This window comes from Scophthalmus maximus, chromosome 6 (assembly GCF_022379125.1).
Source record: "Scophthalmus maximus strain ysfricsl-2021 chromosome 6, ASM2237912v1, whole genome shotgun sequence".
NCBI classification, from domain to species: Eukaryota; Metazoa; Chordata; class Actinopteri; order Pleuronectiformes; family Scophthalmidae; genus Scophthalmus; species Scophthalmus maximus.
Genome location: NC_061520.1, coordinates 18,337,227 through 18,355,413, shown reverse-complemented (window position 1 = coordinate 18,355,413; position 18,187 = coordinate 18,337,227). Strand labels below are relative to the sequence as shown.

General features: G+C 45.4%; 1 protein-coding gene across 3 annotated transcripts in view; it reads right to left on the bottom strand.

Moving 5' to 3' along the window:
- The window catches only part of celf4 (CUGBP, Elav-like family member 4), an 86,116-nt gene that overhangs the window by 50,791 nt on the left and 17,138 nt on the right, over positions 1-18,187 (bottom strand). For all 3 annotated transcript variants that reach the window (XM_035632548.2, XM_035632554.2, XM_035632549.2), the window contains exon 2: positions 14,552-14,634. In XM_035632548.2, coding sequence (XP_035488441.1) covers positions 14,552-14,634 — 83 coding nt within the window. The remainder of the gene's footprint in view (positions 1-14,551; positions 14,635-18,187) is intronic.

Genomic DNA, 18,187 nt, shown 5'->3' with positions numbered 1-18,187 from the left:
CAACAATAGGCGGCACCATCTGTGCGCAAGAAGCGCCAATGGCCCCGGAGTCTTTGTTCTTTGCTTCCGAGCACTATGACTCCATTAAGACGCCCGGATCCATGCATCTTTGGCCATCATTTATTTGGCAATGGCTATTAGGCTCTTCCCCACCCAATGACAGCACGCGTGGTAGGAGCCACGTCACATCTCTTAATTACTGGTCGTAATTAGTGCCTGCAAGCGGTATCATCAGGTATCAGCTCCGGCGCTGTTGTCACAGCCAGTGCACGTCTGCGATGACAAAGGGAGACGGCAGAAAAGAAGAGGATCTTCGCTGTAACAGAGAATCTGTGTGAGTTAGAATCCTGTCCAAAAACGTTACAAGGTTGTCCCACGAGGGGCATAATCCATCAGAGTGATTTTTCTTCTCTCTCTTTCTCCCACCTCCTCCTGCCTCAACCCCCTGTCTTCTTTGCAACGTAATCATTTTCCTCTCACAGGGTGTGACATTCATAAAGGATGCTGGTGCAGGTGCCGCGTCTTGCCAAAGTTTGGGATGAGTTTTAGGGGTGTACTTACAGTATGGGATTGCCAGAGGTGAGTTACAATGCTCCTAGGCAGAGTTACCCTTCTAAGTGTCCTTCTACTGCCTAGTTTCTTTTGTCCCGCTCTCCTTCTTTTCACCCTTTTGTCCTGTCCACCATTGATCTGCTCTGATAGGAGCCCTCGGCTGTACTACCTTTGGAAGGGCTCAATCTCTGTACATCCACGATTTGGATTCATTTAATATATACCAAGTGATCAAAGTCAATGGATTATTGGAGTTGAAACAAACGGGTTTGATAAATAGGGTAGGGTCTAAAATATCAGATCCTTGTCCCCTGTAGGCAATTTTACTTTCACTAACTGCTAACCACCACTGCTGACTGCCATCAAATCCACAGGAATCAGGATCCTGGTGTTGGGCCTCAAAGACACTTAAATAAGTTGAGTGACATCTAAAATCTGTCATTAATCCAGCACTAGTTATTTGCAGGAGCAGGCATGTAATGTTCTCAGTGAAATGGTCCTAGACTTTGTGCTGCGTCTTCTTAGGTAGAGAGTTTGTTCCTCTGTGGATTTGTGTTGTACTTTTTTTTTGGCAGGAACGCAGCTGTTCAGTCCCTTGAACATCTTTGGTTTCAGCGAAATCTCCTCCATTCAAAGTGAGGGAGCCTCCGTGGAAAGGCTGTTTACTTATAGTCTTCACATATATGCTGACAAGCTGTCTGAACATGCAAACCTTATCACCGCACAAACCTTGTGACTAAATCCCCCACCCCACCCCACCCCCTTCAGACTCCTATTTCAATAATGACCCTGCAAATTCTCATTTTGTTGACGTGCAAGTGCAGCGCATGTCAAAGTACCTTGTCAGATACATAGACGTAGTTAAAACACACACACACACACACACACACACACACACGTGCACGCTGAAAAAAAAAGAAGTATGGGAAAGGGTGGAAAACAAACACCATCTGACAAGTTTGTGGCACATTTGGTTCAGACCATGTGATTCCCACTGGATCTAAAAACGGTGGTAGCGAGGAGAGGGAGTGTGGGGGAGGAGGGCACCGAGAGAAGGAGATAGAGAGCGAAGGAGAGACAGAATGAACTCTGTCAGAGCAATTGTTCTTCCAGGTGGAAAGGTGACAAAAAGAAGTGTGAACACGTTCACCAGAGAGAGGGAGAGACGGGGGGTTATGGGAGAGGAGTGAGATGGGTAGAAAGGGAAAAGGTTGCATGGGAGGTTGTAAGAGAGTGAAGATTTTATGTATGTAATCTCCAATATAAGAATGTTGGATGGTTGTTAACCAGTCAGATTTTTAAGTCTGTCTTAAAAAAATGAGTACATGCCACATGTGTGTTGAGAAAAAAGATGGAATGTTGTTTTTAAATGCAAATTAAATGCAATGTTACAGGTTCAAATTCACGGACGAAGACATCCTTGCAGGGCCAGTTTGTAGAGGACGAATGGCCAGATATTACGAATTGATGATGCAAGAGTTGAAGCCTCCAGCAGCGGCACATCAGGCCATAATGACGGCCTGTTACACACAGTCTGGCTGTGTGGACAAACACACCCGCCCTGTTTACACACACACACACACACACACACACACACACACACACACACACACACACACACACACACACACACACACACACACACACACACACACACACACACACACACACACACACACACACACACACACACACACACACACACACACACACACACACACACACACACACACACACACACACACACACACACACACACACACACACTCGCCCAGCAGAGGCGAGGCGAGCAGCAGAGAGCCCCTGCCTGCTTATATGGAGGGACAGAGTGTTCTGAGTTACTGCACGGTGCAGCCACTCTCCACGGCAGCACCATACAGGGTCCATAAAGCATGATGGATGACCTATCATCATTTACCTCTTTGGTGACTTCTCAATGCTGTCACACTCCACCGGGCACGTGCGCGAGAGCTGAGACGCACCAAAACAGACAGGCAAGCAAAGGCAGGGTATGGCGACGAAAAAAAACAAAACAAAAGAGAGAGAGAGGAAGAAAAAAAACAGGCAATGCGGACAAATTGATGTTAAAGGAGGATTAGAGGGAGTGACAGAGGGAGGGAGAAAGAGAAGGAGAGGACAGACACAGAGATGGATGAGGGAGCATCTTTGATGTTTGCTAGGATTAATGCGCACTCTGTCACATAGGCAAACACACACACAGACACACACACAGACACACACACACACAAACACACACATAGACACACACACACACACACACACGCACACACGTGTACAAAAGAACGGAACCATCCCCTGTCCCTTCCCTCCTTTGATGACAGCACCCCACACACGTAGAGGCTGTATTTAGAGCATGCAAAATCTCCTGTCTCCTCCACTCTCCTCTCCTCCACGCCTCCCCACACCACAGCAGAGGGAGCGGGATGGGAGGGAAGCGAGCGGGACCGAAAGAGAAAGAGAGGCAAAAAGAATGAACACCGGATGCAAAAAGATGACAGTGAGTTTAAATGTCAAAGAGGGTGAGATATCACCGACAGGAGCATGGAAAAAGAGAAACCAAAGCAAAGTAGTAGAGTGTGTCTGTGCGTGCGTGTGTGTGTGTGTGTGTGTGTGTGTGTGTGTGTGTGTGTGTGTGTTTGTATGCGAGTCTGTCAGGGGAGAGTTTGTGGCTAGAACAGTAAATAACTTCCATGAGAATGAGTGCAGCCGCGGAGCCAGAGGGGGCACAGGGCTCAGAGTCTGTTCTCCTGTGGAAAGAGAAGCACTCCTGCAGATTTTAACTCTTCTTTAACCTTCTGAACCCGATGTGTGCCAGCCATGTGTGCCGCGGGCACGCCATCGATTTAGTATTGCACTTCTCCCAAAAAGTTGAGTCAGACTTCATAAAGCTTCTTAAAGGATTTCTGATGGATTTAATTCGGGTCTTGTGTTGGGTTCATTAGCGGCAGTTTTCACCAACTGGATAAACAGCCAGAGTCAGAATCTAAATTTAATCCGAACGGCAACAGTGATGGCAACAGTGATGAGTGAGGTTGACACAGTTTTACAGGCTGTTGTAAGTCAACTTGCAAAAGGACGTCTTTCTGCAATCAACATGAAAAACATTAAAGGGAAACTCCAGCTATTTCACACGATCAATTCTGTCCACCAGGCTTGGGGAGTGATGCTGCGTCTTTAAAAATAAATGTATAAAGTCTTTTTAGGCTCTAGAGGAAGATGAGCAAGGTCTGATATTTTGCCTGAAGTTTCGTCACGCGGGTCAGAGTCTGTTGGGGGCTAAAGACTACAAGTGTTGGAGAGTTAAACGTGCGTGGAGCCCGCTCCTCGTCTTTGCTGCGGGCTTTTGGCTTGAAGCTATGTCAGCATCTAGTAGCCTAACACACCCGAGTCTCCGACCAAGCTGTTGGCGGTCGAGTTGCACTGTGAGCAATTGCATGAGAAAGATGCAATAAATGCAAAACATGGTGTCTTGGGTTGAGCAGCATTGATTTTCATACTTCAAAAAAAAACAAAACTAAATCTGTGGCAAACTCATTTCATTGAAGTACTCTAGGAAACCACTACTGCAATTTGTGTGTCGACTGAAATGCTACTGAAACTACACATGCTACTACTAATGTGCAAGGGGAAAGTAACCACCCCTACCAAGCAATGAATACATAAATAATTAAATAATTAACATGAAGAAGTCATCAAGCTCAATAATGATTGGAGATTTTTAAGGTAGTGAAGGATAAGAATTACATCTAAGTGATATTATAGATATTTTTGGATACTTTTAATGTAAAATAGAGAATATTCAAAGTGTTCATGTGAGTAGTGGTTGATCATAGTATTATAAATTGAACGCAGTGTTTTAATTAGATTTTTAAGGAAAACCTCTCCACATTGTTGCTGTTGCACAGGACATTGAAATAAAAACTGCAGACCTCTTGCTTCCATACAAACGGAAAGATAGCAAGCATGACAGAGAGAGGGAGAAAGAGAAAGGGGGTGGGCGGTGGGGGGCACTACATCTCTGGACAGTGCCTATTGATCGCCACCCAGCACACATCACCACAACTTTCACAAATTGCTATTGAGAAGTGACCTGTAATGCAATTACTGGCCAATCCGGGGCCTCGGCTGCCATCAATTATTAAAAGCTGCCTGCGTCGCGGTGCTATCCAGCCCAAGTTGGTGCGTTGTGTCATTATCACATCCCACGGCCACCAGCTCGCCAGCTGCTATTGCCGGGTCTGGAACAAGATTTGCGAAGGGCCACTTCCCGCTCTGTCGAACATATCAGATAATACGGGCCAAATGAAGAGATTGAAATCTCTGTGTTATTTATTCCAAAGGCTACAGTGAAGGTGAGGCGCTGAAGGTCACAAAATAAAATGGATTTTCTGTTTTTTCTTGGCACATTACTATTGAGCATGAGAATTGTATTTACAGAGGAGTAAAACCACTTTGTAAAGAAAGAAGAAATCTGAAATTAGTTTGTGCTTTAAAGGGACTTTGAGAAGCAGAAAAACAACATTAATATTGCAGCCAGACTCACCGCTGGGTCCTAGTTTCAAAAAAGGTTCATGCCAGCAAACGATAGCAATGGCTACAGTTTCTACCTCTAACCTGCATCGTTTCACTGTCTTTTAATCATTCCCTATATATTCCGTCTGTTCTACCCTGTTAGCTGTTCTGTAATCACTTACAGTATACATTCCTCGAATAGTTTCTGCCATCAGAGTTATGATGAAAGAAGACAGAGAAAACAGCAATGCAAGCATTGCATGATAATTGCCCTTTGCTTTGAACTGACACGATAATTTTTCTTGCCGTTGTTCTCATTATAAAAGCCCTTGCTCAAACTGGGCTTGTGATTTTTTCCCCCCCTCTGCAGTCATTGTGAAATCATTTATTTGTTATATAGCATAACAGCATAGTAGCATTTTAAAATACTACATTTTAACTGCTACCAATCGAGCAGCATTGCGGAAATCAACTTCAAACTGCAACATCCATTTTGACACAGTTGAACTGTTTTATTCCAAATTTCGATGAAACCGTTTTCTGAGAAATGTTCATTGCTTCTACAAAGCAATTGACGATAGAATCATTTGTGTTACGGATGTGAAAAAAGGTCTCTCAGTGAGCCAATTTCACACTGGCAGTTTGTCCGAATTGAAAGCTTCATTTGAAAAAGTGGAAAACTTTGATTAATAGAAAGATCTTGAGAGGAATAAAGAAAGATACAGTAGCCTGAGGGGGAAAAAAAAACTGAAATCTGAATGAAAATGTTCTCTGGTGTTTCAAAGCCTCGGCCCCGAACCGAACTGACAACTGAGGGAGAGACATGGGAGTAGAGCAGCAGAGAAGTCAAGCTGCACTAATGCATGACAGAAAGAAAAGGTGTACAGTATGGACCATAATATTCTCCAACGATCAATAAAACACCGCTCTAATATATAAATTATGTTATAGGTGTGACTGATTTATTGCATTTTATTGTTTTCAGTTATCTGTTCTCTGTTCCTCGACATTTAATGTGCACGGTAAATTAACTGAACAGGCTACAGTAAAACGATCAGACAACTCTGCACTTACTGTTGTGGAAAGACATACTGTACTGTATGTATGTGGGGGCTTCAGGGCATGAAAAAGACAAGGCAATATAGCAGTGTGACATACAGCTATGCAGAAGGAGAGTAAAAGGAAACGCACTGGCAGGATATTTCAAAGCAGCTGGAGTCAGGCAGACTCAATACAGCAGCAGCAGCGGGAGGTAAAACTATGACAATGACAGACTGACTATCACAACCAGCTTATGGAGATGCTTAAATCTGTGAAGTATTCGCATGACCAGGGCTGAAGCCAGAAGCACACTGGTAAGGATGCCATTAAAGCTTTTTTTCTTTTTTTCTCTTTTGAGAAAGAGCTCCAGCTGCAGCGGCCCATGCCTCTTGTCCTTTCCCCAGTGACAGTCAAAAGCCATTTTCTCGTAACATTGTCAGGGGAAACAGGTCAGGCCATTGTCTTGAGTTGCCCTTTCATACGTGTAGCAGCACACAACCGGAGATTGCCTGTGTCAGACGTGTTCTCATCTACTGGAAATGGTTTCGGCGAGGGGCGGTGTGTAGAGCGCTCCGCGGAAATGATAGAAATGTCATCAGCGCACTAACTCGCTCGCTGTGAATCCCCCGGACAATCTACTCACACATCAGTCGGACGTTGCGCCAGACTTTTTAATCGGGAGCTGGCCGGGTAAAATCCATTCATTATCCTTTCCAATTGATTTGGACATTTGCATTGTCACACACAGCTCCTGCAGGTGATGTCTAGATAAGTTCAGTGTTGCAGTGCATATGTGAGAGCTGCTAATGTCACTGCCATCTTTATTCCAGCAAAGAAGTTGAAGGGCTTTTGGGATATGGAACAACCCCAGATGCATGATTTCTCAAACTCATAATAATATGGGCATCAGAGATATGTTTCTGTCAAGTCCCAAAGTGCCACTAGCCACATTAACACTTGTACATGCTCAGTGAAGTGGGCCACTGAGGATGACGACTCATTGGTGCATTGCAAGGCTATGCTTTTGTGGATCAATACAAACTCAAGGGAAGGAAAATTGGATTTCAGACAATGACAATAACTAGAACCAGTATTACATGCTGAAAAGAACTGTGGCACCTCTGAAATTTCTGAAGTGGGCACATGCTTTTAGAGTGAATACACAAACGCTTGGATCACCCAATAATGGCACTTAACAGAGGTGTTTTGAATTGCCCAGACAGCTCAATCCATTCTTGCAGAGAGCATATCTCACTTTTTGGGCCAAGGACTCTGTTCTGTCAGTAACAATTCATTCAAAAGGGTACATAGTTTGTGTTTTGGTGAAGTTATAACCCCTTAATACATCACGACTTGACTAAACACATGTCCCACGAGAATGATAATGGGTCATTTTGCTAAATTATTATTTATGAACAGTTGCGCTGGGGAGTCCTGGCCAAAGCTCGTCGAAAAAAGGAAAGAAATTAACTTCAAAAGGTGGGTTACTGCGGTGACACTGCTCTGCAGTACAAAGGTGTGTAATTTCACATTTGGATCATCAATCTATTGACCCAGCGGGTAGCGTGCACCACTTCTGAAATGAGCCGGATTACGGGACTAAAGAGAACTGCTGCCTCCAGACAGATGAATCTTTCACATTCGTACAATCTGCTCAAACTCCACTTGGCAATGGCAGGTTGTAACATCAAGCCAAGAGCCCAATTATAATAGGAACATTCAGACTTTATATATAACAAAAGATGATGTGTAGGCCTGTGATAATCTTTGTAATCATGAAGGCACCAATCATTCCTCAGTGTATATGCCCCAAAGTGTGTGAACTAACAAACAATACACCCACGTGACATTACTGAACATCTTCTTTGTTGTTGCTGTCCAATGTCTTGTAAAGTTCTGGGCACTATGTCTGAAATATTAAGTCAATAGTTTGACATAGAAAGTCTGTCGTCAAAGTTAAATGTAGTGTTGCACTGGTTTTGTTCATGCAAACGGTTTTGGAATTAGTTGCAACAAGAACGGAAGAGAGCTCGAGAGAGAAGGTCAAACCTTGTGTATGGGGTTGATGCTATTCAGCTATCCAAGGAGCACTTCGGTTACTGATAGCTTAAGCCCATAGGGCTTGGACACCGTGGCGCAAGGGATTAATCAATCAATGAATCAATCAATCCAACCAAGAACCCTGGACGTTAATCTGCTGCCATGATCCAATCCTCCTCTGGGAAGAAATTCCACAAGATTTTGGAACCCGGCTGCAGGGATTTGCTCCCATTCAGCCATTCAGTCACCAAACCGGTGACCAAAACCACTTTCACCTGGCTTAGTGCATGAATAGTCCTCATGTCATTGTTTAAAAAAAAGAAAAAGGCTTTTCCAAAGCTGTTTTTACAAATTTGGAATCAGACCTTTGTCTAACATAGTGACGCAAATGACGCATTTCTTTTCAATGGCTCTTTGGTATGAGGAACTAAGTCTCCCCCGGCGAAAGCTCTTCCACTAGGTATTGCTTCGTAGATAAACCTAGTAACCCCTGTTCCCTCTAAAGCAAGACTAGGTAAATGTCTGGACTGTGCGTGGGTGTGCGAATTTCAATATTTCAATGGTCAATGTTCAGCATGCAATACCTTGGGAATGCACCGTTTGTGCCGATTCATTTTGAACGAGAAATGGCCAATAGGGAAACTATCACTTGGGGGAACTTCGTCACTCAATCAGGGACAGACATTTTCATTCATAGGGCTGGTTCTGCTGTCGCAGTCCAGGCAGGAAGGGGAAAAAAATGTGAGCCGCATTGGGAAAGAAACAGCCACAAGTTCTGACTCCCTTGAGAAGAGCGATAATTCTCATCACCAGTTTGAAATATAATTGCGTGCTGCAGCATTAAGAGGTCCCCTGATTTGAACTGAGCGCAATCTGTGTTTAACTCTGAATTTATTACAAACACTACTTTCAGAAACTCTTGCTGGCTTTCTACTGTCTGTTGTGGAGACTCATTTGAATTTTTATTGCAGGCTTACGAAGTGCCAGATTCACGCAGCATACTGCCTCACTTAAAAGCTTTGCTCCGGTTTGGACACTGGATACTGTTTATTCATTTGTTGCACTGACTACTCTCCCTGCCCGCTAGTCTTTCTTTCTGCGGTTAGGCGTGCAAGATTGAAATAAGCTGCTAAATGAGTCTACACGAATCTCTGTGTGTTTGTGAGGCGTACATGCGTATTGATACTTGCTTTCTGTATCACCCAGGCATTCTGTCAATGCCATGTTATGTGGCACACATGTCTTTCTCCAATAAGGGTGATTAGGATAGTCGAAGGGGTGATGGCGTGGGGAGAGGAAGGGGATGTTTTAGCTCCAGGGCCTGCAGCATTATTCATGTGAACGTGCAGCTATGCCTGCTGCACACTGCACCGCTAATCTGGATCTACAAGAAGGAGTGAACTAGTGCACGTGTGCACGCTTAGAGGAAACAAATGGTAACTGGGAACCGCCAAAACTCCCCCACCAAACACCTGTGCACCCACTTCACCTGGGGAGCTGGGCAGCTATCGACCGATGAGGGCAACTTATTGAGAAAAAGCTGCCATGAAACTGGGTCACAGGAGCCAATCGATGACATGGATTTCTTGCCCTGGCATTGTCTCCACTGGGGAGGGGGTGGGGTGAAAGAAAGGAAACAGACGCAAATCAGTCAGTGTGGAGGCACCCCGACGATACTGCTCCTCCCACTCCCTCAATCCACCCACTCTCTCCAACCTGCCACCAGCCCCTTCCTCTTTCCTCTCCCCTGCTATTCGTTTGCTTTCCCGTCTTGTCTGGTGTTTGTTTGCCCCAGGGCTGAAAACTCAGAGCGTATATGTGCTCTATTATCTGCGCGTGTGTTTGTGTGCATGTGTGTGTGAAAGCGCTCTGAAATGACGCATTGATTCACATTGTTCTATATTTTCTCATCTGGCTCACTATTACAGTGCGGGTCAATTGACGCCGTATTTCTCTCTCTCGCTCTCTCCTTCTCCTTTTTACTTTCTCCCTTTTTCTCCCCATCTCTCTCTCTCTCTCTCTTTCTGTGAGTATCAGAGTATCAGGTAGTTGAATGGAAGTGTTCACGAGGAGTGTAGTATTGCTGCTACAAGAGACGGGTTGGGAGTGTTGAGTGCATGTGTTGGGAGCATCAGCGGTATGTTTTGTACCTTGTGTGTATTTATATACATTTTTTTTTTAACTTGAATCATAGAGCTAAGTATTCAAGAGTGCATGTCCTTTTGTGCACTGTGTGGGGGGTATATGGTAGTAGCGAGGCCCATACTGTATATCTGACAGTGTGTTTGAGTGAATGCCAGATCTGTTTTCTTATTTTCTATTTTTTTGCAGGGGAAATTATGTGTGCGGGAGGATTTGCTGGTGGGTATTTGCACCCTGCACTAGCTCGAGCTCTGCAACTCCACCCTGTGACCCACGTACACACACACACACACACACACACACACACACACATACACACACACGTGTGCACACAAAATAACACATCCTCCCACATGTGGGGATTTTTGCCAGAATCAATAGAGGCTTTTTAATGCCTCTTGCTGTACTACGAGTCTGAAACTGGAGCTCAGGATCACAAATACAGCAGCCAGGGGCCTGACGTTTGGGACGCGCCCCATTTTTAGCCTACCTCACGTACCATCGCTCCCCCCCCCCCAAAAAGAAATTCCACTTATCTGCCTGATAACTGTGTATTTCTAACACACAATCTTTTTCACTTTTGATATCTTTATTTAGATAGATATTTGATTTACTACGCTCACGCTTGTGTTTCCTTTTCATTTCCGGAGGCACAATCGTGTCACGTGTTTGTTCTTTCTTGTAGCTCTTCTGCTATTTTGTAGGTTTCCTACAACTCCACAAGTGCTCCAGTTGGTTTTAAAACTACACCCCCTAAATAAATGAATGAATGAATGAATAAAATCACCTGCCCACCAAGGTGCTGCTAACCTAGAAACACTGTGGCTACACCTCATTTTGACACAGTCACGCAGGCCCACTGAGTGTGTGCTGCACTCGGTGGAGCACACTCTCAGTGCAGAAATAAGTTTTTACCAACCGAAGCATCTCATACGGAGGCTCTGACACTGGCAGGGGCATGACTTTGCGAATGAGATGCAGCAGATGTATTTTTTTTTTTTGTTACCCGTCTGCACGGAAGGGATCTGGATTGATTTTTTGGGTTGGCTCTCTTTGTACACAGAGGGGGCCGCCTTCACTGGGCTCCGCAACACCGATAACGAGTTTGCCGCGAACGTGAAGGGAGGGGGAGTTGTGGTCCAAAAGTGTGGCCGGTGAAGCTTTTATTTTGGTCCCACATGCTGGTGCCAGTTTGACATCTAGTTGAAGTGAATTTCGTATATAAAATATATGATTGCGATCAGGAACTGAAAGATACAATCGAGACATTCATCCATTTTATTGAGCCTTTTGTCCTTTTCACTCACAAATGTCAATAACAGTGGCTATTGCCTAACGGGCCCAATAAACCCTCGGGGCCCGGGACCTGTGCCGACAAGGTCTGCTCGTTCATCCGTCCATCGTTCCGGCTGGAGTGCTCTGCTGTTTTGAATTTGATTTGTCATTCAAATGTATCTCTGAAATGTTCTCGTTGTGGGCTTCAGTGCCAGTCCAGTCGATTTAATTACGCTTGCAGATATTTATTTTCTATCAGCATAATCCTGTGGACATGTAGTTTCTGCCACTATAATGGAATGAGGGACGGAAAAACTATTTGTCATCTATCAGGTGCAGTTCAATGTCAGTGTCACTTTAACACCAGTATTTTTGCTTGTCGCTTGTTTACCCAAAGTCTCTCCTGACACTGCACTCACTCAGTTACACACACACACACACACACACACACACACACACACACACACACACACACACACACACACACACACACACACACACACACACACACACACACACACACACACACACACACACACACACACACACACACACACACACACACACACACACACACACACACACACACACACACACACACAGACACACACAGCCCTTAGTACTTTGTCTGAGCTACACCAACAGCCTACAGCCATGCTTACAGGGCATTTCCACTAGGAAGCCAAATCCCCTCTCCTCTCGGCTCACCTGGCAGCGGAAGGAAAAAAAAGATGGCAGAAAACTTTTTAAATGTAAGGGGTTGGGGAGCAACTTTGACGATAAAAAGCGCATCAGGACGTGAAGTGAAGGGGAAAGAGGCTTTAAGGGTGGGGAAAAAAAAGGGATTTCATTCGCGAGGTTTCGGCTGTGTTGGCCTGTAAGTGGGGGATTGATAGAGAATAGAAAGAGGGAGAGAATAAGGTATGGTGGGGAAAAAAAGCAGAGGAAAAGAGAGTGTAGTTGTGTGCTATAAAACGTTCCACTGCCTTTCCCAGGGCCAAGTCCTCGCTCGGTTTCTAATGAACTCATTTATTCTGTTTTGCTGGCTTTACCTCCACCCGCAACAGAAGACAGTCTCCGGGACTGCCTCTCTCGATGTACTGCTTCAGGGTTTGTTGAGCATCTAGGTCTGTCCTGTGGCATTACTTTTGTTTACTTAACGCTCACCATCGATCAAACACAAGCCTGAGTCCGTCCTCCACAGGCCAAGGCATTGCTGATTAGCATTTCCTTCTCAAACAATGTTGATCGCAAGTGACGGATTGAATTTATTGGCTGTTGATGCATCAGTGAGTGGCGTGTGACGCCAAAGACGGTCTCTGTCCCTTGAAGATGTAAAGACAGGATCTTTAAAAAAAATAAAGGTGGTTTTCGTGGCCATATATTCTGGTCTGTGTCAAACAATGGCAACAAAGGAAAAAACATCAATCGGCAGCACATTTTGTGTGAACACAGAATTCGCATTCCGGTTTTGGCCAAATATTTAATCTCTCCTCACTCTCTCTCTCTATCTCTGTGTGTGTGTGTGCATGTGTCTCTGTCTCTCCCTCCCCTTCCTCCCTCTTTCTTTCTGAATAACATGCCACTGGGAAGTGAAAAAAAGAAAGAAAAGGAAAGCACGGATCCCCACTCCTCCGCTCTTCTCGGCTGCACGTCTGTGATGTCATAATCACTCACATCAAAGGCTGCGCGCTCAACACGGCGACTGTCAGCTTCCCTGGAGGCGTCATTAAAAAACGAACAGAGCAAACTGAGCCAGGCCTGACAGAGACGCATCAAAACTTCCTCACACGCACGCGCACACACACGCGCGCTGGAGGGAGCGTGCACGCTCGTACACAATCATGGACGCATGTGCGTTCAGGTGCATGCACACTTAAGAATATACTAAGTGATACACTTTGCAAAGACACACGTGCGCACACAAATATGCAATCATTACATTTTGTGTATGTACTATGTACACTACAGAAAATGCTCACGATGCATATAATCCCTTACACACACACACACTCACACACACACACACACACACACACACACACACACGAAAGCGAACAGTCAAATGTCTTCTCTCTATGACAATGTCACAACTCCCAGCATGCATGAATAGGAGCTGAGCATTAGAACGAGACACGCGCTGCATCCAGCCGCATCGTACATGTGAGTGGCAACATCCGCAGCATCTGCTGTGAAGACGACGTGTCGTCGTGATGTACATTCACGATGCACCCTCATGTTGTTTTGCCCGTCAGGGGCATAATACAGAGCATGCACATAAATGTACAAATAGCCTACATCCATCCGCCCACCCGCTTTTCATTCCTCTCTCTGTCTATCTCTCGTGGATGGACACACACACACACACACACACACACACACACACACACACACACACACACACACACACACACACACACACACACACACACACACACACACACACACACACACACACACACACACACACACACACACACACACACACACACACACACACACACACACACACACACACACACACACTGGAGGAAGGACTATAAATAGTATGCCTATGATGTGACGCTGTGTGTGGTTTCTCCCTATGGGTTTGTGTGTGTGTGTGTGTGTGTGTGTGTGTGTGACTGTCAAAGTGAAGAGAGTGGGGATGGGGAGGGGGCAGAGAAATGGGGGGTAGTTGTGGGGGTGGGGGGGATGGAAGAGGAAGGATATTTAAGAGAACGAAGGGCTGCGCTCATCTCTGGTGTACAGCCAGTGATAAACAGTAAGTGACAGGCACAGTGAAGACGGTGGGTCCCCTTTGATTTGAAATAAATATAAAGCATTATACTGTATGTTAACAATGAAATCTGCTTCTGTGTGTGTGTGTGTGTGTGTGTGTGTCTGTGTTTGCCTGAGTGACTCCAAGATTTGTTTGTGTAAATATTTTGCTTGTGGGTCGCCATGCCGTTCCTCGTGCAAGACTTACCCCTGGCAGGGTCTTCTGCTCGTGCAATGCATTCTGGGCTTTCAGGGCCGACTCTCTGGCACAGTAGGTGAGGAAGGCACAGCCTGAAAAATACAGCGAGAGGGAGAGATAAGTATGCGATGTGAACTGGGGACAGAGAAGTAGAGAGAGCCATGGGAGGGGGCTGCACCAATCATCAGCGGAAAACAACACAGAAAACATTACACGCACACACACGCACGCACGCACAGAGTATGCCTGCAGCCACAGCTCCGAAACTGTCTACATGGTCACACTGGGAATTTGCTTGTGTTTGTGAGTGTGTGTGCGCCCATGACTGTTTTGTGCACAACGAACAGGATTCCAGCAACGGAATAAACGGAATATTCCTGTGTACATAAACACGACCCAGGCGCACGCGGCAAGAGAAATGAAAGTTAGACCAAGACATTGTGGCACAACGAATCTGAAAGCGATTCCTCCCTGGCAGTCTGAAAGAGTAGTTATCCATTTGTCCATCCCACTCCTCTGGCTGCTGTGACAGGGATCGACGTTTCCCTGACAGCTTCTCTCTCTCTGAGCTCGCCCTCCCCTCCCCTCCCTCCACCCTTCATTTCTCCGTGTCTCTGCTCCATATGTTCCAAGACTACCCACAATCCTCAGTTTTGTTAGCACCTGGGCTGACATGTGTGGGTGGAAGGAAGATGGAGACGCAGGAGGCGCGGAAGAAGAAGAAGAAGCCGTAGGGAACATGTAAGCCGTTCCCTCGCCACCCCCTGTTGACAGTGAGGCCCGCGCCACTGTCAGAGAGCTGACAAACTGTCAATCTGCAGATCAAGGCTAATGATTCATGCGTTTGACAGTTTAATAAAACACTTAGAGATACAATTGCACAATAGGCTGCGGTGACGTGAACCAGTCGCAGGCAAATTTTCCTCGTGCTAAATATGCAGGTGTTTTGCCCGTACGCTCTGGTGCAGACTGTAGACTGCAGACGGACTGTAAATGAAAGAAGTATTAATTTGAATTCAGTTCAAATAAATTGATTGGAAGAAGAAAAAAAAGGTCACATGTACAAGGGACGATTTGGTGTCTGTGTTTGCACAATGACAACAGTATTAGCAGAAGTGACGCGTTTGAAAAAAAAGAGTTTGTGTCACTGATCAAATGGGTAGACATAAACATCACATGTCGTGAATTACAGAGTTCTACATGAAGACATTAATAGACTGCTCCCTGCTGCCATGCAACCAACACGAGCACCAGGAGACAAACGAACCACATTTTTGTTCTGAGAACATCAAGGACTGAACATTAGATGATTATCATAGACCCCTTCCCCCAAAATACAAACACTGCAGTTTATAAAAAAGCACCCCCCTTCCTACAGCTCCTCCCGGTTGTGCTTCTCTTTGTTCTCTCTGCATACTGGGGGCTATTTGTTGTTGAGGGCAGCGCCAATGTACGTATGTATGTAGAAGCAGCATGCATCGCGTCCTCTTGGCTCCATGTCTTTAACCCTGGGTCGTCCTGATGGCGGGACGCTGGGGAGCTCCGCCTGTTGGTGTTTTTAATTAACGGGCCTCTCTCTCATTAAGCGGAGTGGGAGCTGCCCGCTGACAGCTTGGCTACCTCCTCGTCCTCGATGGGCCTGTCGCGTTAATGCTACATGCCGGCGCCGTCCCACAGGAAACACACGCGAGCCTCTGATTCCCTCACCTGACACTCAATCACACAGTTTGGAGCGTAGGCACCCACCACATCCAGTGTATCCAGGGATCCAAGATTAAAATTGGAAAACATTGCTTAGTCATGATATTTAACAAATTGCAAAACGCTGATATTGAACGTACAATGGTCACTCACATATTGCATGTGCTTTTCTACAGCATCCATCCTTGCTTGTAGCACCATCTTTCTTTTCTTTTACCATTTGGAGTGGCAGAAGTTGTACTTTTCAACCGTCCAGCCGTTATTCTTTACCCATTATGATTTAACTGCTCATTTACTATCTAATTTTCTCAGTTGCAGGACATGAGGTTAGCCTTTTACAGCTGGGGGCATCCCGTTGACCTCCAGGTTTAAAAACGCTGACCATGCTGTTCAGCTTGGGGCCTTTGTTACATGTTATTCCCCATCTTACTCCTTCCTCATTTCATGTCAGCGTCGTACTGCATATGCTTTTAGTTAAGGCAAAAATGCATACAAAAATACTTTGTAAGTATGAGTAAGTATAAACTAACAGTTCATATTATTGTGACAATTAATATACTAAAGATATCCCTTAATCCAGTTTGTTATCAGTGAAAATATCAAATCATCAATCTGAAGATATCGAATCTGTGAATATGGTTTTATCAAATCACAATTTCTGTGTCATATTTCATATGTTTACTATATAAACTGATCATCCACAACATTAAAAAACAGTGACCAGTTTGAACTGGTTTTAGTGTAGTGGCTGGTTGGTGTACTCCTACAAATGTCCCCGCCCACTATTTAAACAACATGGGGGTTGAACAGGAGAATGAGTTGTGTATCGGCGAGACCTCCATACTGCGGCTGCACACAAGCATCACTACTGCGCAGACTCTCAAACCAGCAGAGACATTTGGCGCCGCTTTGCGCTGGCTGTAGTTTGAGGGGCCATGGTCAACTTGTTGGAAAACTACATTAAGGACAGATCAAGTCAAGATTTCTCATAGTTAACAAGGTCAATGCTCCTTTGTGTCCTAACGCAGCTGTCGTCTAAATGAGGCACGGTGACAGTCGTGGGTTTCGCCACCGAAGCTTGTGTCTTTCTTCTCCCCCCCGCCCAACCAGTAAGTATTCATAGTCTCCACCATTCCCTTGCTGCTTTCTTTCATCTCCTCTGTTTTGCTTCCCCATATACCTCTTTCCCTCTCCCTGTCCCTCTCTCCTCTTTCCGTTTCCCCTCTCCCTCTCTCGCTCACGGTGGGTGTGTGTCCCTTTAGGGTGTCTGCAGCAGTTGAGATAAGAAGCGAGTGTAGGACACAGGGGGATGGTGTTCACAGAAGCTAGGTGATCTTATCTACTTTCTCTCCCTCTCTCCTGTCTTACCGAGCATCCCTCGCTGTTTTGCCTTTCCTCTTCCGCTGTTCTCCTCCCCCTTTCTTTTTTGCTCCCTTGCCCTTCTCTCTCTCTCTCTCTCATATCCTCTCCCTCTCTCACAGATCCCCTCTGCGCTGCTGTTGATTTGAATTTGAAGTGATGGGAAACCAAATTGGCAGCATTGACAGCAGAAACAAACAGCTTATCTCTCTCTCCTGGGCCAATACGGGTCTTAGTCAGATACTAGAGCCGCTGCCAGCATCTGACTTGTAACAATGATGATAAATTGAACGTTTGTGGACTCTCACTTTACATGGATGTGTATGTGAGAGCGTTCGTTAGTACCTGCACCAATCAGCCACGACGTTAAAGCCAGAACGGGGTTTTAAAGTCACGGCTGAATTGTTTCTTTTATGATATTTCAGCCTTGGTTGGCTGGAATAGCATTTGGACCATAGGACATTGCCGGCCACTTTTTGTTTTTCTTTGACTTTTCAAAGCTAAAATATGTGTAATGTCAACTTGGGGGCAGCAAAGTTCTAAACAGAACACTGACCTACCCACTTCTAAGTGGACACGCAGCGA